This window comes from Quercus suber, unplaced genomic scaffold, assembly GCF_002906115.3.
Source record: "Quercus suber isolate HL8 unplaced genomic scaffold, Cork oak 2.0 scaffold_217, whole genome shotgun sequence".
In the NCBI taxonomy this organism is placed as follows: Eukaryota; Viridiplantae; Streptophyta; class Magnoliopsida; order Fagales; family Fagaceae; genus Quercus; species Quercus suber.
Genome location: NW_027069675.1, coordinates 384,628 through 409,857, shown reverse-complemented (window position 1 = coordinate 409,857; position 25,230 = coordinate 384,628). Strand labels below are relative to the sequence as shown.

At 33.7% G+C, this 25,230-nt stretch overlaps 4 protein-coding genes and 1 long non-coding RNA gene across 5 annotated transcripts; 2 read left to right on the top strand and 3 right to left on the bottom strand.

The window, feature by feature from the left end:
* Positions 1-523: 523 nt before the first annotated feature.
* LOC112015203 (uncharacterized) lies at positions 524-2,863 on the bottom strand. Its single transcript, XM_024047578.2, has one exon. The coding sequence runs from the start codon at positions 1,817-1,819 to the stop codon at positions 836-838; it is 984 nt and encodes a 327-aa protein (XP_023903346.1). The 5' UTR covers positions 1,820-2,863; the 3' UTR covers positions 524-835.
* Positions 2,864-10,119: 7,256 nt separating this feature from the next.
* LOC112029905 (uncharacterized) lies at positions 10,120-11,148 on the bottom strand. Its single transcript, XM_024062588.2, has one exon. The coding sequence runs from the start codon at positions 11,146-11,148 to the stop codon at positions 10,120-10,122; it is 1,029 nt and encodes a 342-aa protein (XP_023918356.2).
* Positions 11,149-16,751: 5,603 nt separating this feature from the next.
* Positions 16,752-17,777, bottom strand: LOC112029904 (uncharacterized). The gene has a single exon (XM_024062587.2). It carries the CDS (start codon positions 17,775-17,777, stop codon positions 16,752-16,754), a length of 1,026 nt encoding a protein of 341 aa, XP_023918355.1.
* A 999-nt stretch (positions 17,778-18,776) lies between these two features.
* Positions 18,777-19,736, top strand: LOC136061556 (uncharacterized). The gene is made up of 2 exons (XR_010631480.1): positions 18,777-19,280; positions 19,474-19,736. It is a non-coding gene; the product is annotated as an uncharacterized LOC136061556 (long non-coding RNA).
* A 1,909-nt stretch (positions 19,737-21,645) lies between these two features.
* Positions 21,646-24,420, top strand: LOC112029908 (serine/arginine-rich splicing factor RSZ21; the record flags this gene model as incomplete). The annotated part of the gene is made up of 4 exons (XM_024062592.2): positions 21,646-21,739; positions 22,811-23,063; positions 23,861-23,983; positions 24,177-24,420. Coding segments are annotated over 4 exons (477 nt in total), but the record flags the coding sequence as incomplete, so codon positions are not given.
* Between the last annotated feature and the right edge of the window lie 810 nt (positions 24,421-25,230).

The following is a 25,230-nucleotide window of genomic DNA, read 5'->3' as shown; positions in this document are numbered from 1 at the left end:
GTAAAGTCATATTTAACTATGGTTTAATTTTAAATCATCTATAAGACACATGCATACACACTTGCCCACCCATGTCTTAATGTCGCATTATTGATGAGTGGAAGATAGTCAGAGTGTTGGGTATACTTTTATTTCATAGTATGAAATACGTAAACACAATACAAATTAGTTTATTTCATGGTCCCATTACTCTTTTGCAATTATTTTTGATTTCATGATTTAAAAAAATAATAATCTTACCTTAAGAAGGCTACAAATATGCAGTGAAGCTACTAAACCAATTTTCAATATCTCAAAATGTATATGTTTCTTTACTCTAATTTAGTTTACTTTTTCATTATAATTTATGTACAATATTATTCAAAACTGTTTTATATAAAATATCATAAAATTATCCGTGCATCGCACGGGCAACTTACTAGTTTTACAAAATTAAAGTTTTAATTGTTGCATTACATAATTCATGAAATTATCAATTACACCCAAAGAAGAGGGGGAGAACCCCAATTTATGAAACTATCGAATACACTTAAAACAAACGCCACTTTATTCAATTTCCCCAATAAAGAGATGCTTTTACATAATGCTAACGAGTCTATACCAGAAAGGCAGGAAAAAAACCAGCAAAGACTGGTTTTTTCAATTGTTATTAACTGGATCTACATAAAGCTCTGCCAAAGAACGAGAATGGTATTAGAAATACATAAATTAAGAACATAAAAGCCTATTATAACCCATTCGTACTCTCAATACTTGGAAATTGACTTCCTAAAACTATTGAAGTTTCTAGATTCTAGTTGTGCTTCAAATATTGATTGTAACAACCAATTCCCAATTATGCATCAATGGCAATATCTCTTCCTACTTCCTCATCAACTTTCTTCTCTAAAATCCGCTTCTTGCAATCATAGAAATAGACCGTGCAGACCACCCATTTCAGCGCATTCCCCAAGCAGAACAAGCAAATTTGTGCAACAATTCCTCTCCCTCCTTCATAGCATCCAAAATAGAGGCATGGCAACCTTAAGCTCAGTCCCCAAACAAAGAAAACAAGCATCAAAAGCAGCCCACGCTGCCCAGTACCTTTGCTAAAATAAGCAGAAAGCGCAAATGCTTCAACCCCATATAACCCCTCCAACGTTGAAATGACAATACTCATATTCCACATAGCACTCCATTCCAAGAATTTTGTTAGTAGTGCTACAAAAGCTGCCCCATAAGACACAGCAAATAACACATCAACAACAGAATTTGCAAATATAACATAGTAGTTTGTGACTAACCATATCAATCCGAGTAGAGTGCAAGTTGATAAGAAGAGAACGTAAAATGATGTGACAAAAGTGCCTCTCAGTCTTGCTCCATTAATGGGCTTATGTATCATCTCCTTGAGAGTCATTGGTGTCTCTTCTGCATATATCTTAGATGCCAAATCAACAGTCACAATCACGGTGCAAAGCTCAAAGAGATGAAGGGGCACCAGATAAAGGAAACTAAGTTGAACCAATTCATGAAAAAAATCTTTGGTTACTGTTTCGGCTAAAAATTCAGGTAACGGCCAATTATAGGGGGAGTAACTAGGTGGATGCTTTAGGATATGTGAGGCTTCAACAAAAGTCCTTTGAAGGAAAGTTTCATAGTAAGCCATGAAACCAAAAAAAGGGAGTGATGCCAGAAAGATAAAGATGATGAAGTTGAAATTCTTGAAAGAGACTATTAGAGCTTCTCTAAGGATATCAAAGACCTCCAGCTTCTGTTTTCGCAAATCATGACTTTTCTCAAGCAGCTTCTGGTTCATCATAATATGTTTCTTTTCCATCTTCCAGCCTTACATTTCTGATCTCAATGACACCTTTGGTAGATGAAGAAGATGAGAGTGGTCTTGACTTTCATTCGCTAATGGATCATGAGGTCTTTGTCCACTGAATAACTTAATTATTATCACGGAGGACTTGGACTTTTCAACCTACTAATCACATTCTCTTAATGAGATAGCTAGCAGTGCCTCTGGTAAAGCTAAATAAAAGCCATTTGGGCATACACACTTTTGAAGACAGAAGACATACAATGAATAAGTAATGCTACTATTTTACAACATTTTTACATACTATTTTTATGACCAATTGTTACTGATTTTCATCTGAACCCACTACTAACATTACTTTTTCACTTACTAATAACTATTCACTACATCAGCAATTTGTAAATAATTTGTAACTCTAGCATTTTTCATAATGAAAATAGAGTTGGGATGAAGATGACTTCCTGCATGGTCTTGGGATCTGCAGACCATGTTCCATGTAAAGCTAGGACTTGACTCCTTGACCAAGGGCTGCTAGCTAGGATATAATGAGCATTTGCACACCACCCAGGCCCCTTGTTCATACACTTGTGTGTAGACCCCAACTAGTTCTTTCAACTTTTTTAAATTCATGACTCTCCAAATGGACAGTTTCCACCCGCCCACACATATGTGAGTATTTTACAAGGATTCTGCAGTTTCAATGTTTCATGAAGTTTTCATACGGTTTCTGATCCTCTCATCCAATAGTAACCCAGAATAGATAGTGACCAAAACACCCTAGCTGATTTGATCACAATGAGGATTACCAACAAGGACAAAATGGGTAGCTGACAAAAAAGCTCAATTAATCAAAGTTAAGGAATCTCTGCCTTAAACTCCCAGGAGGAAAGCAAGTGCCTTATCTGGGAGTTTCCTCTTAGTTTCTTTCTCATCAACATGGCCTTGCCTTGCTAACATTTTTCACAATTTTTAACATATTCTATTGTGATTGGAATACAATTATTTTTACATAGAACCACAGTGGTTTATTGCATTTTAGGGCCTGCGACAAAAATTAAAATGAGACATTTTATATTTTTAAATATTATTTAAATAATTTTTAATTAAAATATATTATTCTTGCATTTTTATATGCAAAATTATATATTAAATTTTTTTATTCAAGTTCCTCTAACATTTCTATAAATAATATGACTAATCCATTTAATCTTCCTTATGACATTGTTTATTTTAGATATGATTTTATCAACTTTAATCTTGAAAACTTCTTTCTGTTGAGGCAACTATAATAAGTATTCTATACAAGCTATACATGCATTAAGAGAAGAATCTAACTTTTTTATTATTATTTACAACTAGTGTATATTATTAATAAAAAAAATAAATAATAAAAAAGAGACAAAAGCATAAACCACCAGCCACATCAGAATCTGGTGAATCGTGAAAATGGTTGTGGACTACATATTTCACTCCCCATCAGATAAAACATAAAGTAAAGGTAGAAACTAGCAATCTAGTTAAAAGCAAAGTAGCAAACACAGATTTGAAAGATTTTTTCAAGGCAAACCTCAAACTTGAAGAGAATGGTTGGAATGGAGAGTCTGACGCAAAGCAGAATTTTAGCAAATATAAATAAAGAATTAAAAAAAAAAATCAGCAATGAGTAAAAAAAAAAAAAAAGAGGTTTGAGCTTCTTATTTTTTGGACTTTTCATGTTTTGTTCTGTTTTGTTTTTTGTGTGTACGAGAGAGATTGAGATTAATCTTTTTTTTTTTTTTTTTTTCATTTATCTTAATATTTTGGAGAATGGTTGGAATGGAGAGTCTGACGCAAAGCAGAATTTTAGCAAATATAAATAAAGAATTTAAAAAAAAAAAAAAAATCAGCAATGAGTAAAAAAAAAAAAGAGGTTTGAGCTTCTTATTTTTTGGACTTTTCATGTTTTGTTCTGTTTTGTTTTTTGTGTGTACGAGAGAGATTGAGATTAATCTTTTTTTTTTTTTTTCATTTATCTTAATATTTTGGGTGTGATTTAGTAATCCTACATTGGGCCTTCTTTCCCGATTTTTATTCTTTGGTGTTTTTTTCTTCTCTTATTTATTGGCTATATTTTGGGGTTTAATTAATACATTTTTCCAATCTATTTTTTATAATTAAAGAACCAACATAATTTGATAAATTTGGGGGCCTTAGGCAGTCGCCTAACTCACCTAAAGTAAGAGCGGACCCGCATGAATTTATCGTTGATACCACTTTTATTTATTACTAGTCACAAACTCACATGACGTATAATAATATAAATTTTTTTTTTTTTGTATATAATATGGTATAACATATAATTTTTTTTCCTAAAATTTGTTAATAATAATTTGTTCTCCCTAAAAACTAATCAATTTTTAAAAGTATTTTTCATATCTCTATCTCTACAAATAGATCATTCTATTATTTTGAGTGTGTTTAATTGGATTTTTTTTTTTTTTTATATGGTGGTTCATATTCTTCTAACTTATATTATAGTATGTTATGTTTTCCTTCTTCTTTTTTCTTTTTTTTTTATGTGCAACTAAACCTTTAATTTCAAATTTTTTTTATTCAAATTTCTTATTTTCTTAAAATTGTTACATTCTAATCAAAACTCACGACAAGGACGGAACCAGGATTCAAACTTAGGGGGGGCCAAAGTTCTTTGTTCTTAGATTTAAAAAAATTAGAATATCAATACTAGAGGTTGACAGAGTTGCATTATTAACATTAATTTATTAATTATTATTTGTATTTTTCTTTTGAAAAAAAATTAATAATATGATTTTATAATCAAGAGTTTTGTAAGTCAATTGACACGTCTTAATTTTTTCAAAGTCTAATTAATGTGTGGATGAAGCAATCAATATGTAGCATAGGAGTTGTCTCTATGGCTATGAGAGTGGAGTCATTTGAGAGGGGCATAGAGCTCTCAAGAGAGAGGGAGAAATTGGATAAAAGTTATTGGGTTTTTGGGATTTTTTTTGTTAGGATTTGTAATTAATTTGTTGTTATTGTTTTTGTTTAAATCAAATTTATGATTTGTCCAAAGATTTTTCTTATTATCTGGATATGCGCTATTTGTTGAATTTCTTGAGTCAATTTGTAAATTTGGGGAGGGGGGCCAAGTATATAAATTTAAGAGCTAGAATTAAAATTTTTTTTTTTAATACACATACTAAGAATTTTTTAATGTCCCCTCTCTGCCCTCGAATAGTTCCGTCCCTGACTCATGGTGTGAGATTTGCTGTCAAAAGTCAGAGTCCGTTGGCCATATTTCATGGGAGTGTCCTTTGGGCGGAGGTAAAATTCAGAAATGTCCTAATGATGCTAGGGAATTCTTTGCTCTGTTCCGGATGCTTGTTGATCGGCTACCACAGCTGGAGTTGGATAGATGGGCGACAATCTCATGGGCATTATGGAATGCTAGAAATAAATATTATTTTGAACATGTTAATTATTTTGAGTGTGTTTAATTGGATTTTTTTTTTTTTTTTTTATATGGTGGTTCATATTCTTCTAACTTATATTATAGTATGTTATGTTTTCCTTCTTCTTTTTTCTTTTTTTTTTATGTGCAACTAAACCTTTAATTTCAAATTTTTTTATTCAAATTTCTTATTTTCTTAAAATGGTTACATTCTAATCAAAACTCACGACAAGGACGGAACCAGGATTCAAACTTAGGGAGGGCCAAAGTTCTTTGTTCTTAGATTTAAAAAAATTAGAATATCAATACTAGAGGTTGACAAAGTTGCATTATTAACATTAATTTATTAATTATTATTTGTATTTTTCTTTTGAAAAAAAATTAATAATATGATTTTATAATCAAGAGTTTTGTAAGTCAATTGACACGTCTTAATTTTTTCAAAGTCTAATTAATGTGTGGATGAAGCAATCAATATGTAGCATAGGAGTTGTCTCTTTGGCTATGAGAGTGGAGTCATTTGAGAGGGGCATAGAGCTCTCAAGAGAGAGGGAGAAATTGGATAAAAGTTATTGGGTTTTTGGGATTTTTTTTGTTAGGATTTGTAATTAATTTGTTGTTATTGTTTTTGTTTAAATCAAATTTATGATTTGTCCAAAGATTTTTCTTATTATCTGGATATGTGCTATTTGTTGGAATTCTTGAGTCAATTTGTAAATTTGGGGAGGGGGGCCAAGTATATAAATTTAAGAGCTAGAATTAAAATTCTTTTTTTTAATACACATACTAAGAATTTTTTAATGTCCCCCCTCTGCCCTCGAATAGTTCCGTCCCTGACTCATGGTGTGAGATTTGCTGTCAAAAGTCAGAGTCCGTTGGCCATATTTCATGGGAGTGTCCTTTGGGCGGAGGTAAAATTCAGAAATGTCCTAATGATGCTAGGGAATTCTTTGCTCTGTTCCGGATGCTTGTTGATCGGCTACCACAGCTGGAGTTGGATAGATGGGCGACAATATCATGGGCATTATGGAATGCTAGAAATAAATATTATTTTGAACATGTTCAGCAACATCCTAGAGTAATCCTAGAAGGGGCACTCAGTTTCCTGGCAGAGAATCAGAGGTTGCTAGCTGCAATGACTAATTCTTAGTCTCTGTTTTGTTGAAAGTTCTGAAGTGTGATTTTGTTCTATTTTTTGAAAAGATTTGTATTGTGGTGTTGTTTTGAAAGATCTGTATTGTGATGTTGTGGTTTAAAAACTCTGTATTGTGGTGACTGAGTGGGACTTGGGCTTCGTTTGGGTATTTTGTCTTGGTTTTTCTCCCTCAGTGCTCTAGCGTGGTCTTCTCCATATTGTAAAGCCTGTGGTTCTGTGCTCTATCTAGGTGGTTTGTCTTTTTGTATATGGGCTTTCTTTCCCTAGTGCTGGTATTTAGACCAGGTGATGTACCTCTTACACGTTTAAATAAATAAAATATCTATCTCTTACCTAAAAAAAATAAAATAAAATAAAATAAAATAAATCCAAAACTATAAAGAGAGAGAACTTGTGGTGGGAATTTCCAAAAACACAACACCAATCAACCAAAGTAGAGTTAAGAAAAAAATAATAATAAAAATAAAAATAAAAAAATAAAAAAAGAAACACAAAAACACAAAAAATTATCAACCTAAAGTAGAATTTCAAGAAAGAATAAAAAATTAATAGACAAAGAATAGTTAATTTATAGAAAAGCAAATGAGGAGAAGAAGAGTTAAAATAAACGGTATAGTTGTAAGCTCTAAAATATTCAAGCCATACTATGTAATAGAATAACATTATATCATTATAATGTTATCATTAAAAAATAATAATTATAACAGCTTAAAAACATATTCAAATCATATCAACCCAAAGTAGAGTTCTAAAGAATTGAAAAATTCATCAACCTAAATAGAGATGCAAGAAAGAACAAAAAAAATCCACCCAAAAAGAAAAGAGAGAGTACTTACTTTTTTTGTGGAGAAAATATGGATTGAATAAGTTAGAAAGATTATGGTAAAGATATAGGAAGAAGAATAGTCAAAATAAAAGGAAGAGAAAAAGTATTGGTAAGTTAGAGACTAGTGGAAAGATAAAGAGGTAAAAATAAATGAGAAACGTTAGAAAAAGTATAACAATAAAGCAAGAAATTAATAATGAGAAGATGAGTAAAAAAAATGAGAGAGGAAGGGTTGGCAGAATGAGAGAATAGCAAAATTAATTGCTACATTTTAATTTTAATATATTATATAGATTACTTGCTATTCTTCTTTACTAATACACATATTAGAGTAGATAGTGGCTGGTTGTCCTAACTGATTCTTTTTTCTTTTCTTTTCTTATAAATAAAAAAGGGAGGCTTGCACTTGTGATCACTATCCCCCAGCCCTGTCCAATTCTAGAAGGCATTCATTTACGACTTTTGATCAACTATGTCATTTACACAGTTTGATCAACTAAACTCCTCTAGTATCACTATTCATTATTGCTTCAATTCCATATTTATCCTTCTTAGTATATGCTTCGTTCTAAATAAAAATTCTCGAAACTATTTAGAGTTTACTTTATACTCTACGAATCACAATTTGTCACACATAAAATTTTCTTTCCTAATAAATTTTTAATGTTGCATTCAAGATGGATAAGTGCACCTTGTTACATTATGGAGGATGAGTTTTATTCTCTTTATGAAGTTTGATGTGCATTTACATGTTTGCATAATATGGACATTAGAAGGAATTTTATCAAGGACACAAGTTTCAACCAAGATTTTTTCTCTCTCCCTCAGTAGGAGTTTTTGCTTTCTCTTGCCTGGTACAAGCTCTCTCTCCCAATTCGGGTAGTTTGTCTAAATCTTTGAAGCTTTCAAGGTCCCCTCAGCAACATGGATCTAGCTACCACTGGGGGACTTCTGATTTTTCTTCTCACTATGGTTAAGGAAGTTGTTTGCGCCGCTACAGCCATGAGATCAAACAGCCTTGATGTGCGCGTGCGAGCTTCCAAGTCCACTCCAAGATCTGCCTGGAAGATGGGTTTGGATCTAAGGTATGTAGATAGAGGAATAATGATCTTCCAGTTCATCAGATTGAGCCTTCAATCAGAGTGGCTTCCTTCCTTTTGCTCTATTTGTGGTGTTTTGGGTTTTGGTGGGTTTCTCAGGTCTGAATTTCAAGATCTAGCCGATTGGAGGATGGGGGTTATTGTGAAACATTGTGCTGCTTGCCGAGGCGGGTTGGAGGAAGAACGAAGAGAGGAAGATTCCGGTCAAAGTCCAGCGGCTGTTGGTCCGAGCCTGGGTACGGAGAAAGCCAGAAGTTCATCTGTGCTGGCAGTCTGCTCCTTAAGCCCAACACCTTCCTCTGTTGAGCACGCAGGTGTTTCCCTTTGGTCCTCTGAGGACAAAAATCGCTTTTGGGCTTTCAATTGTTTTCTTCTTCGGCCAAAGGACTTCCCTGTCCGAATACCACAAGTAATTTCTCTCCTCTTAATGAGCCCACCACTTGAGCCAAAGCAAAGAGATCCCAAATGGTTAATAAGCAAACTCTTAAATTTTGCTGTGCTCTTGGGTACTTTGAGGAGTGTGGTGTGATATTGTCTGTGTTTTTCTCCAGTGATGGTATGCTATCTCTGTTGTAACTTTCCTTTAAGTTGAATGAATATTTCATGTTTCTTATCAAAAAAAAAAAATAGAAGGAATTTTATCTATGTGAACATAGAAATGGTGTCGCTTCTTAACAAAAATTGTAGTTTTCTCTTGTAAATGATCATAAACCTAGGGATGAGCACTAAGCCATAATAGTGACAAGAAGTTGTGAATTTCAATTTTTAGTGTTTAAGATGTACTCATATGTGTGTTTTCTCGAGCACTGAGGTAAAAAAGTTTTGGTTTAAGCTTTTATCACTTTAATTTCTTGGAGTATGAAGATTAGTATATTAAGTTTAAGTTGAAAGACATATTTACTTTTTATGCATTTCAGAATATCAACTATTTTGAATTTGAATATTACAACCTACTGGAGAATTGTAGGTTGTAATTTGTGAGAGATTCTATTTAAACAATTAAAGAATGCAGAGTATTTTAAAAAATTGAGTTTAAGAATCTCACTCAAGCGATGGACACGAGACCTAGAAATACATCAATGAAGAACATAAAAGCTTAAAACAAAAAATAGAAAAGTTTATCATACAACATTCATAGTTACATGACTTGGAAATTGACTCCCTACACTTATTGAAGTTTCTAGCCATGATTCAAATATTCAAACCAAGTTCAGGGAAGAGATTAGCCTCTCTTCCTACATAGTGAATGCCACAAACCAACTCCTAATTATGCACCAACAGCTTCGATATCTCTTCCAACTTCCTCATCAACACTCGAGCACTGAGGTAAAAAAGTTTTGGTTTAAGCTTTTATCACTTTAATTTCTTGGAGTATGAAGATTAGTATATTAAGTTTAAGTTGAAAGACATATTTACTTTTTATGCATTTCAGAATATCAACTATTTTGAATTTGAATATTACAACCTACTGGAGAATTGTAGGTTGTAATTTGTGAGAGATTCTATTTAAACAATTAAAGAATGCAGAGTATTTTAAAAAATTGAGTTTAAGAATCTCACTCAAGCGATGGACACGAGACCTAGAAATACATCAATGAAGAACATAAAAGCTTAAAACAAAAAATAGAAAAGTTTATCATACAACATTCATAGTTACATGACTTGGAAATTGACTCCCTACACTTATTGAAGTTTCTAGCCATGATTCAAATATTCAAACCAAGTTCAGGGAAGAGATTAGCCTCTCTTCCTACATAGTGAATGCCACAAACCAACTCCTAATTATGCACCAACAGCTTCGATATCTCTTCCAACTTCCTCATCAACTTTCTTCTCTAAAATCCGCTTCTTGCAATCATAGAAATAGATCATGCAGACTACCAATTTCAGCACATTCCCCAAGCAGAACAAGCTGATTTGTGCAACAATTCCTCTCCCTCCTTCATAGCATCCAAAATAGAGACATGGCAACCTTAAACCCAGTCCCCAAACAAAGAAAACGAGCATCAAAAGCAGCCCACGCCCCTCACTACCTTTGCTAAAATAAGCAGAAAGAGCAAATGCTTCACCCCCATATATCCCCTCCAACACTGAAATGACAATGCTCATATTCCACATAGCACTCCATTCTAAGTATTTTGTTAGCAGTGCTACAAAAGCTATTCCATAAAGCACTGCAAAGAACACATCAATGGCAGAATCTGTGACAATAAAGCGGTAGTCTGCAAATAACCACGTCAATCCGAGTCGAAAACTGTTTGTGATTAACCATATTAACCCGAGTAGAATACAAGTTGATACGAAGAGAATGTAAATTGAAGTGATAAAAGTGCCTCTCACTCTTGCTCCATAGTAAAGCTTATTTATCATCTCCTTCATTTCCTTGAGAGTCAATGGTCTCTCTTCTACATATATCTTTGACGCCAAATCAACAATCACAATCACACTGCAGAACTCAGCGAGATGAAGAGGCCCCAGATAGAGGAAACCAAGGTGAAACAATTTTTGAAAAAGATCTTTGGTAATCATTTCTTCGGTCTCATAGTATAAGTAACAAGGATACTCATAAACGATATTTGAGGTTTCAACCAGTGTCCTCTGAAGGAAAATTTCATTGTAAAACATGAAGCAGAAAAAAGGCAGGGAAGTCAGAAAGATGAGAATGATGAAGTTGAAATTCTTGAAAGAGATTGCAAGAGCTGTTCTAAGGACATCAAAGACCTCCAGCTTCTGGTTCCGCTTATCACGAATGTTCTCGTCCAGCTTCTGCTCTAGCATAATGTGATTGCTATTGATCTTCGAGTCTTTCATTTTGGAGCTTAGTGTTCAGTGTTTTGGATCTCAATGTTCAGTGTCAACAAAGTAGATAGATAAAGATGATGGTGGTGGACTTGACTTCCTTGCTCATCTGCTAGTCTATGAGGTGGTATCTCATGCACCAAGCGCGTTAGACTTGCCTCTCGCAAGCAAGTGGGTCCCCGCGTGTGGGGTCCACCTGACTATGAGACCTAGCGCATGAGACTTGCCTCTTACAAGCAGGTGGGCCCCACTTGCTCATTTGTTAGTTTATGAGATGGTATCTCATGTGCCAGGCGGATGAGAATTGCCTCTCACAAGCAGGTGGGTCTCACGCGTGTTACCCAAAAGTTCATATTAACTTATTTTACTGTTATCTCATTAATAATTTATTAATTGTCTAAGCTTACACTACATATTTCTCTATTTTTCATGTCTTTTAGCATACCCACTATTTTAGTATTTTTTTTTAAAAAAATAATAATAAAATAAAATAAGTAAGGACTAATAGTAATAACTAACAAGATAAGGCTCTTAAGAGAGATAGAGAGACACAAAAATGTTGTAGATTATTAAATAAAACGCACTATTTCACTAATATTACCAAAATAAAATACTTGATATTAACAAAACATTTGAAAGAAAGAGAAAGAGGAATCTGAAGGGTCACTACCTCCATTATAGTGGCCTCCTACCACCATCAAGACACTGAAATCCTTACAAGTAATTTTTTTTTCTTTTTAAATTAGGGGTTTAAATATGATTTAGATTTAGATAATTTGGTTGGATAATTTTAGGACTAATAGTAATAACTAACAAGATAAGGCTCTTAAGAGAGATAGAGAGACACAAAAATGTTGTAGATTATTAAATAAAACGCACTATTTCACTAATATTACCAAAATAAAATACTTGATATTAACAAAACATTTGAAAGAAAGAGAAAGAGGAATCTGAAGGGTCACTACCTCCATTATAGTGGCCTCCTACCACCATCAAGACACTGAAATCCTTACAAGTAATTTTTTTTTCTTTTTAAATTAGGGGTTTAAATATGATTTAGATTTAGATAATTTGGTTGGATAATTTTCTTTTGGGTATATAAGTAGAGAGAATATTTGGTGCGCAATGTAAAGTCACATTTTACCATGGTTTAATTTTAAGTCATCTATAGTTTCAAAAAAAATAAATAAATAAATCATCTATAAGACACATGCATACACACTTGCCCACACCATATCTTAATGTCGCACTATCGATGAATAAAAGATGGTCAGAGAGCTAGGCATACTTTTATTTCATGATATGAAATATGTGAGCACAGCATAAATTAATTGATTTTCATGGTCCTGTTACTCTTTTGCATTTATTTTTGGTTTCATGATTTTTTTTTTTTTTTAATTAGTCTTACCTTAAGAAGGCTACAAATATGCAGTGAAGCTACTAAATTAATTTTTAATATCTCAAAATATATATATGTTTCTTTACTCTAATTTAGTTTACTTTTTCTTTACAATATATGTATAATATTATCCAAAACCATCTTACATAAAATATTACAAAATTATTCATGCATCGCACGACTTACTAGTTTTTTAAAATTCATGACTCCCCAAAAGGACAGCTTCCACCCACCCACATATATGTGAGTATTTTACAAGGATTCTGCAGTTTCGATGTTTCATGAAGTTTTCATATGGTTTCTGATACTCTCATCCAATAGTAACCCCACAATAGATAGTGACCAAAACACCCTAGCTGACTTCACCACAATGAGGATTACCAACAAGGACAAAATGGGTAGCTGCCAAAAAAAGCTCAATTAATCAAAGTTAAGGAATCTCTGCCTTAATCTCCCAAGAGGAAAGCAAGTGCCTTGTTTGGGGGTTTCCTCTTACATTTTTCACCGTTTTTAACATATTCTATTGTGATTGGAATTCCATTATTTTCATATAGAACCAGAGTGGCTTAATGCATTTTAGGCCTGGACAGATTAAAATGAGACATTTTATATTTTTAATATAATTTAAATTATTTTTAATTAAAATATATTATTCTTGCATTTTTATATACAAAATTACATATTAAATTTTGTATTTAAGTTCTTCTAACATTTCTATAGATAATATAGCTAATCTATTTAATCTTTTTTATGACATTGTCGATTTTAGATATGATTTTATCAACTTTAATATTGAAAAACTTATTTCTGTTGAAGCAACTGTAATAGGTATTCTCTATAAGCTATATATGCATTCAGAGAATAATCTAACTCTTTTTTTTTTTTTTTTTAACCACTAGTGTATATTATTTTTTTTTTTTTTAAGAGACAAAAGCATAAACCACCAGCCACATCAGAATCTGGTGAATCGTGAAAATGTTTGTGGACTACATATTTCACTCCCCATCCGATAAAAACATAAAGTAAAGGTAGAAACTAGCAATCTAGTTAAAAGCAAAGTAGCAAACACAGATTTGAACGATTTTTTCAAGACAAACCTCAAACCTGAAGAGAATGGTTGGAAAAATATAAATAAAGAATTAAAAAAAAAAAGAGGTTTGAGCTTCTTATTTTTTGGACTTTTTATGTTTTGTTCTGTTTTGTTTTTTGTGTGCGTATGAGAGAGAGAGAGAGATTGAGATTAATCTTTTATGGGTTTTTTTTTTTTTTTCCTTTTATGTTAATATTTTGGGTGTGATTTAGTACTCCTACATTGGGCCTTCTTTCCTGATTTTTATTCTTCGGTGTTTTTTTTTCTTCTCTTATTTATTGGCTATATTTTGGGGTTTAATTTAATACATTTTTTTCAATCTATTTTTCTAATTAAAGAACCAACATAATTTGATAAATTTGGGCGCCTTACTAAGGCCGCCTTAGGCAGTTGCCTAACTCACCTAAAGCAAGAGCTGACTTGCATGAATTTATCGTTGACATCACTTTTATTTATTACTAGTCGCAAACTCACATGACGTATGATAATATAATTTTTTTTTTTTGTATATAATATCGTATAACATATAATTTTTTTTCTAAAATTTGTTAATGATAATTTGTTCTCCCTAAAAACTAATCAATTTTTAAAAGTATTTTTCATGTCTCTATCTCTACAAATATATCATTCTATTATTTTTGATGTGTTTAATTGATATATTTTTTATAGTGGTACTTATTCTTCTAACTTATGTTATAGTGCATTATGTTCTCCTTTTTTTTTTTTCCCTATACAATTAAACTTTTAAAGTTTCAAATTTTTTATTCAAATTTCTCATTTTCTTAAATGATTACATTATAATCAAAACACATCAAGAAATTACAAATTATATTATTCACCTAATTGATAAGCACATTCAAATACATAACCATGTAGATTGTGTTTTTATATAAACTAAAATTCTCACTTCTAAAATAACTAAATATTAACTCAAACAAAAATCAAACCAAAGCTATAAATAAAAAGAGGACTTGCAATGGGAATTTCCAAAAGCACAACACCAATCAACCAAAGTAGAGTTATAAAAAAAATAAAAAAATAAAAATAAAAAACACACAAAAAATGATCAACCTAAAGTAGATTTCCAAGAAAGAATAAAAAATTGATAGACAGAGAATAGCTAATTTATAGAAAAGCATATGAGGAGAAGAAGAGTTAAAATAAAAGGTATAGTCGTAAACTCTAAATTATTCAAGCCATACTATGTAATAGAATAACATTATGTCATTATAATGTTATCATTAAAATAATAATAATAATAATAATAACAGCTTAAAAACATTTCCAAATCATATCAACCCAAAGTAGAGTTCTAAAAAACGAAAAAATTCATCAACCTAAATAGAGATGCTGTGTGTATCCAAGAGTTAGGTCATTTTAAATATACATCACTGTCTGTTTCTTTAAGACCTTCTCCCCTCCCCCGTGTGTATGTATTAAAAATACTTAATATTCTCGAGAAAAAAAACAATGGGTTAATCCCACATTGGAAAATGTGTGTGAGTTAAAGAAATTTAAAGTCTGTATTGTGTATCTAAAAGTTAAGAATTTTTGGATATATGCTACTGCCAATTTTTTTAAGACCTTCTCCCCTCTCCTCATGTGTGTGTTAAAAATACTTAGTATTCTATAAATAAAAAAATAAAGATGCAAGAAAGTATAAAAAAATCCACCAAAAAAGAAAAAGAGAGAGAGTACTTACTTTTTGTGTGGGGAAAATATGGATTGAATAAGTTAGAAAATAAAAAAATTATGGTAAAGAATGTAGGAAGAAGAATAGTCAAAATAAAATAAATAGGAAGAGTAACGGTAAGTTAAAAACTAGTGGAGAGATAAAAAGGTAAAATGAAATGAGAAATTTTAGAGAAAGTATAACAGTAATGCAAGAAATTAATAATGAGAAGATGAGTTAAAAAAAATAAGAGAGAACAGGTCGGCAGAATGAGAGAATAGCAAAATTAATTGCTACATTTTAATTTTAATATATTATATAGATTAGTTGCTATTCTTCTTTACTAAATACACATTTTAGAGTAGATAGTGGCTGTTGTCCTAACTGATTCTTTTTTCTTTTCTTTTTTTATGAATAAAAAAGGGAGGCTTGCACTTGCGACCACTATCCCCCAGCCCTGTCCAATTCTAGAAGGCATTTCATTTACGACTTTTGATTAACTATGTCATTTACACAGTTTGATCAACTATACTCCTCTAGTATCACTATTCATTATTGCTTCAATTCCATATTTATCCTTCTTAGTGTATGCTTCGCTCTAAATAAAAATTCTCTAAACTATTTAGAGTTGACTTTATACTCTACGAGTCAACTCTATGAATCACAATTTGTTACACATAAAATTTTCTTTCCTTATAAATTTTTAATGTTTCATTCAAGATGGATAAGTGTTGATTGTTACATTATGGAGGATGAGCTTTATTCTCTTTATGAAGTTTGATGTGCATTTACATGTTTGCATAATATGGACATTAGAAGGAATTTTATCTATGTGAACGTAGAAATGGTGTTGCTCCTTAACAAAAACTGCAGTTTTCTTTTGTAAATGATCATAAATCTAGGGAGTAACACTAAGCCATAATAATGACAAGAAGTTGTGAATTTTAATTTTTAGTGTTTAAAATGCACTCATATGTGTGTTTTCCCGGGCACTGAGGTAAAAAAAGTTTTGGTTTAAGCCTTTATCACTTTAATTTCTTGGAGTATGAAGATTTGTTTATTAAGTTTAAGTTGAAAGACACATTTACTTTTTATGCATTTCAAAGTATCAACTAATTTGAATTTGAATATTACAACCTATTGGAGGATTGTAGGTTGTAATTTGTGAGAGATTCTACTTAAACAATTGAAGAATGCAAAGTATTTTAAAAAATCGAGTTTAAGAGTCTCACTCAAGCGATGGGCACGAGACCTAGAAATACATCAATGAAGAACATAAAAGCTTAAAACAAAAAATAGAAAAGTTTATCATACAACATTCATAGTTACATGATTTGGAAATTGACTCCCAACACTTATTGAAGTTTCTAGCCATGATTCAAATATTCAAACCAAGTTCAGGGAAGAGATTAGCCTCTCTTCCTACATAGTGAAAGCCACAAACCAATTCCTAATTATGCACCAACAGCTTCGATATCTCTTCCAACTTCCTCATCAACTTTCTTCTCTAAAATCCGCTTCTTGCAATCATAGAAGTAGACCGTGCAGACTACCCATTTCAGCACATTCCCCAAGCAGAACAAGCTGATTTGTGCAACAATTCCTCTCCCTCCTTCATAGCATCCAAAATAGAGGCATGGCAACCTTAAACCCAGTCCCCAAACAAAGAAAACGAGCATCAAAAGCAGCCCACGCCCCTCGCTACCTTTATTAAAAAAAGCAGAAAGAGCAAATGCTTCACCCCCATATATCCCCTCCAACACTGAAATGACAATGCTCATATTCCACATAGCACTCCATTCTAAGTATTTTGTTAGCAGTGCTACAAAAGCTATTCCATAAAACACTGTAAAGAACACATCAATGGCAGAATCTCTGATAATAAAACGGTAGTCTGTGAATAACCACATCAATCCGAGTTGAAAACTATTTGTGATTAACCATATTAACCCAAGTAGAATACAAGTTGATACGAAGAGAATGTAAATTGAAGTGATAAAAGTGCCTCTCACTCTTGCTCCATAGTAAAGCCTATTTATCATCTCCTTCATTTCCTTGAGAGTCAATGATCTCTCTTCTACATGTATCTTTGACGCCAAATCAACAATCACAATCACACTGCAGAACTCAACGAGATGAAGAGGCACCAGATAGAGGAAACCAAGGTGAAACAATTTTTGAAAAAGATCTTTGGTAATTTGAAGACTCATTTCTTCGGTTGAAAAATCAGGTATCGACCTCTTATAGTAGAAGTAACCAGGAGGTTCGTTAACGATTTTTGAGGTTTCAACCAGTGTCCTCTGAAGGAAAATTTCATAGTAAACCATGAAGCATAAAAGAGGTAGGGAAGTCAGAAAGATGAAAATGATGAAGTTGAAATTCTTGAAAGAGATTGCAAGAGCTGCTCTAAGGACATCAAAGACCTCAAGCTTCTGGTTCCGCTTATCACGAATGTTCTCGTCCAGCTTCTGCTCTGGCATATTGTGATTGCTATTGATCTTCGAGTCTTTCAGTGTTTTGGATCTCAATGTTCAGTGTCAACAAAGTAGATAGATAAAGATGATGGTGGTGGACTTGACTTCCTTGCTCATCTGTTAGTCTATATTGAGAGTGAAAAATGGTTCCATTGACCCAATGGTCTTTCACTTGGCTTCCCCACTAATTCAATTATCAGAGGACTTGGAACTGGTCAAGGTCTCTATTAAGATAAATATATAGAACTGAGAGAAAGAGGAAGGATGTTTCCTTGGTTCACTGGTTGCCATGTCTTACTCAAACTTCAAAGCAGATTGTTTTGGACGGCACGCAGGTTATACATAGCTTTGTTTTTATGCCATTTGCATTTCATTTAAGCTTTTTGATCAGCAATTTGTCCTTTTAGAAGGACGTACTTCTTTACTTGCATGTCATTTTACACCATTACACCGATGATAACTTGGTAATCTAATCTTTCTCCAAACCCGATAAACCACATGCCTTTGAATGCTTCCCATCAAATACATGTCACTTCTAAGACGAATGTAAGTGTTGAGACTACAACCACATGCCTTTTTTCAGGTTACTCCGATTAAAATTAAGCGGGTTCAAAATAAAAAATTTCATAATATCATTTTCAAGTTACAACATACGTATTAGCTCTCAATTATGACTGCTGGATTCAACGCAGTACTACTCTTTTTCATTGCATTACTGCTCTTTTTCATTGCGGTACTACTCCCTTACTGAAAAACAAAAAAAAAAAAAGCACTGAAAACACTAACGGCATAACAAAAGTACAAGTTGATATATGGAAAGAGTGTCAAGAGCCTTGTAACTCTAGCAACACCTCCTAATGTTTCCAACCGAGACCTCCAAAATTCAAATCTCCCCACCCAATTGTAATTATCTAATTACCAATAATAATTAATAAATAATGATATAGGGAAGTACACGTAGACATTAAGAGAAAAGGAAGAGGGGGGGTCTCTGTGCGTGTGCGGTTATGTCTTCTTCCTCAATTGTTAATTTGGTAACATTTACTGGGGTTTGTCTGGGAATTTCCTGTCTTACCCACTATATATGACAAATTGAAGCACGTGAAAAATTATCAATGCATATCTTCTTCATTTTCAAGATTTTGTATTATTTATCAAAATCATTCTTTATTATCTTGAAAAGTACATTGTGGCTCGATTTCTCTCAGCTTATGCAAAATTTCAGTTAGTGCCTTTTCCTTCATCGTTATCATTCTTTAATGTATGACATGATGTTTTGGAAGTTTGAATTTTTATCTATTTGATTAATCTATGGAATTGTAGTTAGTTAGATATAATGAGTTTGGATTTCAAATGTTGATAGTTTGTATTTGTATCTCATTGCAGGAGTTATAGTCCCCGTGGCAGAAGATCTCCACGACGCCGCAGCATTTCTCCTCCTCGACGTCGCAGCTACAGCAGGTCCCCTGCATATCGCCGTGCTCGCCAAGATTCACCTTATGCCAATGGGTATGTCTTGTTTGTACTAGTTAATGATGTTGCTAGTTAACTACCTGGGGAGTTCAGCACTTTGAAGGGACAACTTTTTAAAGAAACCGTGACATGTCCTTTATCATTGTTGAACAGAACATCATTCTACATTTGTTTAATGTTTTCATCCAAGCTCTTATGATTGATTTTTTCTTTCTCTTCTTCTCTGCAGAGACTGAGGATGGATGGTATGTGATCTGAAATGCATGCTGAATGATGTTACGGTGCCATCTTTGCTTTACTGTAGTTCTTGTAGAAATGGTTGAACAAACAAGAATCATGTTAGTTATGTTCATGTTGTGACAATGGTTAATGATAGAAACTTGAGTATGGATAGCATCTACAAAGTGTTTTAGCCGCCAAAAGGGGTGCCTTGGACACTGTTTTGCGCTGGCTCTCTCTTCAGCTTACTGAAACTTGGAGGTCTCTTTCCTACTTTAAATTGTCACCTTATTGGCTATTATATTTTTATTTTAACTAACTTTGGTAGCTTAGATCTATTTGGATTAGAGATTCCTAAAAAGTTTACATGTTTTGTTTTGAGGTGTGATTTCGGCTAAATGGCATCGTTTCGCTGCATACTGCATCTTAGTGCACATGGTTCCCATCTCTGCTTCTCTGCACCAGTCATCTAGTCGTCGTTGCTCCTGCATCTTGGTTGCATGCGGTACCTTTTTAGTGTAGTCATCTGCAACAAAGCTTCTAACTTAGTTAACCTTTTTGTTCATGAAGATGAAGCTGTTAATTGCTCCCCATCTCTGCTTCTCTGCACGACATTATCTACTCATCTGCATCTTGTTCATCTTGTACTTTGTGTTGAAAATTTATGCTGAAACTTGGTTGCCAACAAACCTTTTTGATGATCTGGTCTGCAACAAAGCTGTTAATTGATCCCCATCTCTGCTTCTGTGCACGACATTGTCTACTCATCTGCATCTTGTTCAGCTTGTACCATGTGTTGAAAATTTATGAGAAACTTGGTTACCTGCACCCCTTTTTGATGATCTAGTCTGCAACAAAGCTTCTCCTCTAGCTAACACCTTCAACTCTCTCTAAAGGCTGGTTGAAGAAGATGAAGTTGTTCATTGGGTTCTTTCTTTTGAGTATGTTTATGGTGATCATTTATGGACATAATGCCTGGTGCTTGGAAACCTATGCTGAGAATTAACATGAAAGGCTGATTTCATTGCACCTTGAGGCTCTTCAGAACCCCCAGTTTTTTTCTGCTACATCGTTAGGTAGTTTGTGCATACAACGCTTCCTTATTTCAGTAATCTTCATAATTTTCCGTGATGCTTGTAAGCCTGCATCTGGTGTGGTCATTAGCAATCAGTGACTTTTTTCCCTCATCCTGTTCCTGTAGTTTGCTGTTAGTGTTTACTCCTAAGCTTGTTTTCTGGCCCGACGATTTTGCTTTAGGTACCTCTTATGTTTGCTGTGATTCTTTTTATTTATTTATATTTTGATACATGCTGTGATTCTTAAGTATTAGTGATTTGGTTTCAAATATGATGTCCTTGTCCTTCCACCTGGTAATTTCGGCACTGGCTTAACTTTACCACTGCCCAATTATTGTGAAGTCAATCCATGCTGCATGTTCTATGGACCCCCCCCCNTTTTTTTTTTTTTTTTTTTTTTTTTTGTGAAAACAGATTTTCATTATTGAAAAACTGTATTCTATGTTGCTTTTTATTAGATTTTACCATTTCTAGTTGCTGTGTTTGTCACTTGGAATTGGGTTATCGATGGAACTTGAAGGCCCGGTTTTGGTTTTCTACGAAATGGGGCCTTTTAGTTTCAATTTGCTGAGCCCCAAATGGTTTCTTTTTCACTGAAGAATTGCTTCAATTTTAATGAAATTTTTAGTTGATGTGTGCCAGTTTTGTGATAATTTGTTGTGCTTCTGATGCTTAATTGAGTGATTGTCTTACGGCCTTTCTATCAATGACGAAATATATGGCTTTATCGTGTTAATATGTTTTGGAGTTGACATGATCAAATTAAATGACAACTTGGTAGTCATTTTGCATTAATTAGAGAACTCTTGTCAATTCTAAGTTGTATTTATATTAATATGCTGTGGCATATGAATCTTAGCAAAGAACAAAGAAGGCAATTCTAAGTAAAGGCATGGTGAGGATAAATTGTAACTATTTTCTGTGATATTTATATGTTTGCAATGCTGATTGAATAAATTGTAAGCTGTTGTTTCCTTCTCCTTTTTGTGGGGTGTGGGGGGGGGGGTGTTGTGGGGTGACGGCATATGTGTGCTTGTTTGTTGTCACATTTTTCTGTTTGAGAAACAAACTTTATATCTGCCTGATGTTGAAGCTCTTAATGAAATTGCAGTGTTTGGGTTGCTCGAAGACCACCAGGATATGCATTTGTTGAGTTTGATGATCGCAGGGATGCTCTGGATGCCGTACATGCATTGGATGGTCAGTATAGTGAATCATTAATTTGCTGTTCTATATCACTTCAGTGATTCTATCATTATTATTTTTTAAAATGCTTAACTTCTCTTTCTCTCTCTCATTGTTTCTGATTACCATATTTGAATGCATTGTTTTGTTCTCGTTAATTTGTATTTTTAATGATGCATTCATGTGATGAACATTTTTTCTGTATTTCTTAGAAAGTTCCAATTTTTTAATAGTATACTGATATTTATCTCTGTGGGTGATGTGAGAGAGAGAGAGAGAGATAGATCTGGAAGGACGACATATTATTATGAAGTGTCAATATGAATAACTGGAAATTACACTAAGGTGAATGAGCTAATAAGTCCTTTAGAGTACTGTATGTAGAAATTACAGTGAAACATATGGATCTCTAAAACCAAGGGGTGGTACAATTGGCTGGGGAGCATGCCTCTTGTAGCGGAGGTCACTAGTTTTAATCTCCTCTTCCTCCTCTTGGGGCCAAAACTTACCCAAAGAAAAGCAAAACATTAGATGTCCATGCCATCAGATTTCTTTTCTATATACAGATGGTGATTTGTTAACCAGTGTGCAAGAAATTATGAATGAAAAACACAAGTTTTTTAATTATCTTTGCTGTTCTTTTAGAAGATAGAACTTTGGGGCCTGGTTGACTGCAATATGCTATATATAACCAAAAGGCCTGGTTTTCTTGCATCTGGGTATCAATTTTGATATTTTGTCCCTCCAGTGTCATTGACATGCATCTACCTTATCTTGAGGTCATAAGCTATTTGAGGTGCATGGATTTTATTAAAATCATACATAACATGTCTGAATTTTTCTGTTTTAAACCAATGTTGTTATGGATACTTTTCTAGCTAGCTTGTTCTTTGGCCCATGCAAATGTCATGGCTATGTCTGATAAGCTCTAGGTAATTTTCTGTATAAAGTTTCCATCCTAGTGTCTTACTAAAACTTTCTTCAATGGCAGTCAAGGATTTGAAAGTTAGAGCTTTCTTCCCTCCCACTCTTCAATCCTCAAGACTTAAAAATAATAAAATAAAAATCAAGACTCTTCTTTTACAGGGAAAAATGGTTGGCGTGTGGAGCTTTCTCATAATTCTAAGGGTGGCGGTGGCCGTGGCGGCGGTGGTGGTGGCGGTGGTGGACGTGGGCGTGGTGGAGGTGAGGACTTGAAGTGTTATGAGTGTGGAGAACCTGGTCATTTTGCTCGAGAATGTCGGTTGCGCATTGGCTCACGAGGCTTGGGAAGTGGACGACGTCGAAGCCCTAGCCCTATTCGACGTCGGAGGAGTCCAGACTATGGTTATGGGCGCAGGTGTGTTGAAGGGTGTGGTGTTGCTTAGATTTTTATAACTTGCATTGAATGTTTTGAAGATTTTATCAATTTTAATAAATCCAAAGATTTGACTGCCATTCCATATCAGCAATTCCAATATCGTATGATGTTTTGGTCATGAAGAAAAACAAATGGCTCATATGTATGTGCTATGCAACTGGTACTAACTTTGGTGCTGGAAGATGAATTTGTTATAGAGTATGCATGTGATACTGAACCGTTAATGGTATGTAACAGGTGAAGCATCTTATGATGTTTTTTAAAGGATTAATGTGAGAATATAACATAGTGGATTTGTTTGTATTTTCTTTGTTCACCTAGCCCGCAAGTCACCTTTCTCAATTCCAATTGTTAATCTAACTTATGTGGTGTTTGAGTCCTCTGTGCGTGTGCGGTTATGTCTTCTTCCTCAATTGTTAATTTGGTAACATTTACTGGGGTTTGTCTGGGAATTTCCTGTCTTACCCACTATATATGACAAATTGAAGCACGTGAAAAATTATCAATGCATATCTTCTTCATTTTCAAGATTTTGTATTATTTATCAAAATCATTCTTTATTATCTTGAAAAGTACATTGTGGCTCGATTTCTCTCAGCTTATGCAAAATTTCAGTTAGTGCCTTTTCCTTCATCGTTATCATTCTTTAATGTATGACATGATGTTTTGGAAGTTTGAATTTTTATCTATTTGATTAATCTATGGAATTGTAGTTAGTTAGATATAATGAGTTTGGATTTCAAATGTTGATAGTTTGTATTTGTATCTCATTGCAGGAGTTATAGTCCCCGTGGCAGAAGATCTCCACGACGCCGCAGCATTTCTCCTCCTCGACGTCGCAGCTACAGCAGGTCCCCTGCATATCGCCGTGCTCGCCAAGATTCACCTTATGCCAATGGGTATGTCTTGTTTGTACTAGTTAATGATGTTGCTAGTTAACTACCTGGGGAGTTCAGCACTTTGAAGGGACAACTTTTTAAAGAAACCGTGACATGTCCTTTATCATTGTTGAACAGAACATCATTCTACATTTGTTTAATGTTTTCATCCAAGCTCTTATGATTGATTTTTTCTTTCTCTTCTTCTCTGCAGAGACTGAGGATGGATGGTATGTGATCTGAAATGCATGCTGAATGATGTTACGGTGCCATCTTTGCTTTACTGTAGTTCTTGTAGAAATGGTTGAACAAACAAGAATCATGTTAGTTATGTTCATGTTGTGACAATGGTTAATGATAGAAACTTGAGTATGGATAGCATCTACAAAGTGTTTTAGCCGCCAAAAGGGGTGCCTTGGACACTGTTTTGCGCTGGCTCTCTCTTCAGCTTACTGAAACTTGGACGGAAAAAAAAAAAAAAAAAAAAAAAAAAAAAAAAAAATAGAAAAACACAAACAATTTATTAATGAAAGTGAACATTTCTTACCTCCGAAGAACACCATACATTCGGAATTCATCTTCGAGATCCCTCTCGGACACTCGTTGATCCAAATTCCCAACATAAACCCGAGACATTGTAGCCACCCAGTGAAACCTAAAGAAGCAACCCAAACAAATAAAACTTTCTACCTCAAAATTTATACCAAGAAAAAGCAATTAGAGACAAAATACTTATTTTCCCACATTCTAAAACCCCAACCCAAAAAAAAAAAAAAAAAAAAATCTGAAACTTGAAGCAAAGATCCTCAAAGATGAAAGCTTTTTTTCTAGGAAAGCACTATTTTCAGGAGAAACAAACGGTCCGATAAGCGATTACAGACAGTGTTAAAGATGAGAGACAACTAGGGTTTTGTTTTGTAGACGCGGATCGTGCAAAAGGCGAGTAGACGACGAGAGTAGAAACATGGCAATGGGTTACCTTGTGGAAGAAGTTAGGGTTCTGTGAGAGAGATCGTAATCGATCAGAACGAAAACGAAAACGAAACCCTAGTGAAATGGGCAGAGCTGTAAGACCCTAGAGTGGACCAGAAAGCTTCATAGACCGTAGTTTAGTTTTGAGTATGCAAAAGTCTTCTAGCAAGTATACGAAACCATCCTCGGAGCTCGTCTGTTGTTGTGCCTTGTTCTTTGTTCTTTATAGCTTTTTTTGGGCCTGTCATTAAGCCCGGCCCATTTACCAGATGTTCAAACTAGATTTTGAATTGAAA

Coding starts and splice junctions, on each gene's coding strand:
- LOC112015203 (XM_024047578.2), bottom strand. CDS start 1,819: ATGGAAAAGAAACATATTATGATGAACCAGAAGCTGCTTGAGAAAAGT.
- LOC112029905 (XM_024062588.2), bottom strand. CDS start 11,148: ATGAAAGACTCGAAGATCAATAGCAATCACATTATGCTAGAGCAGAAG.
- LOC112029904 (XM_024062587.2), bottom strand. CDS start 17,777: ATGCCAGAGCAGAAGCTGGACGAGAACATTCGTGATAAGCGGAACCAG.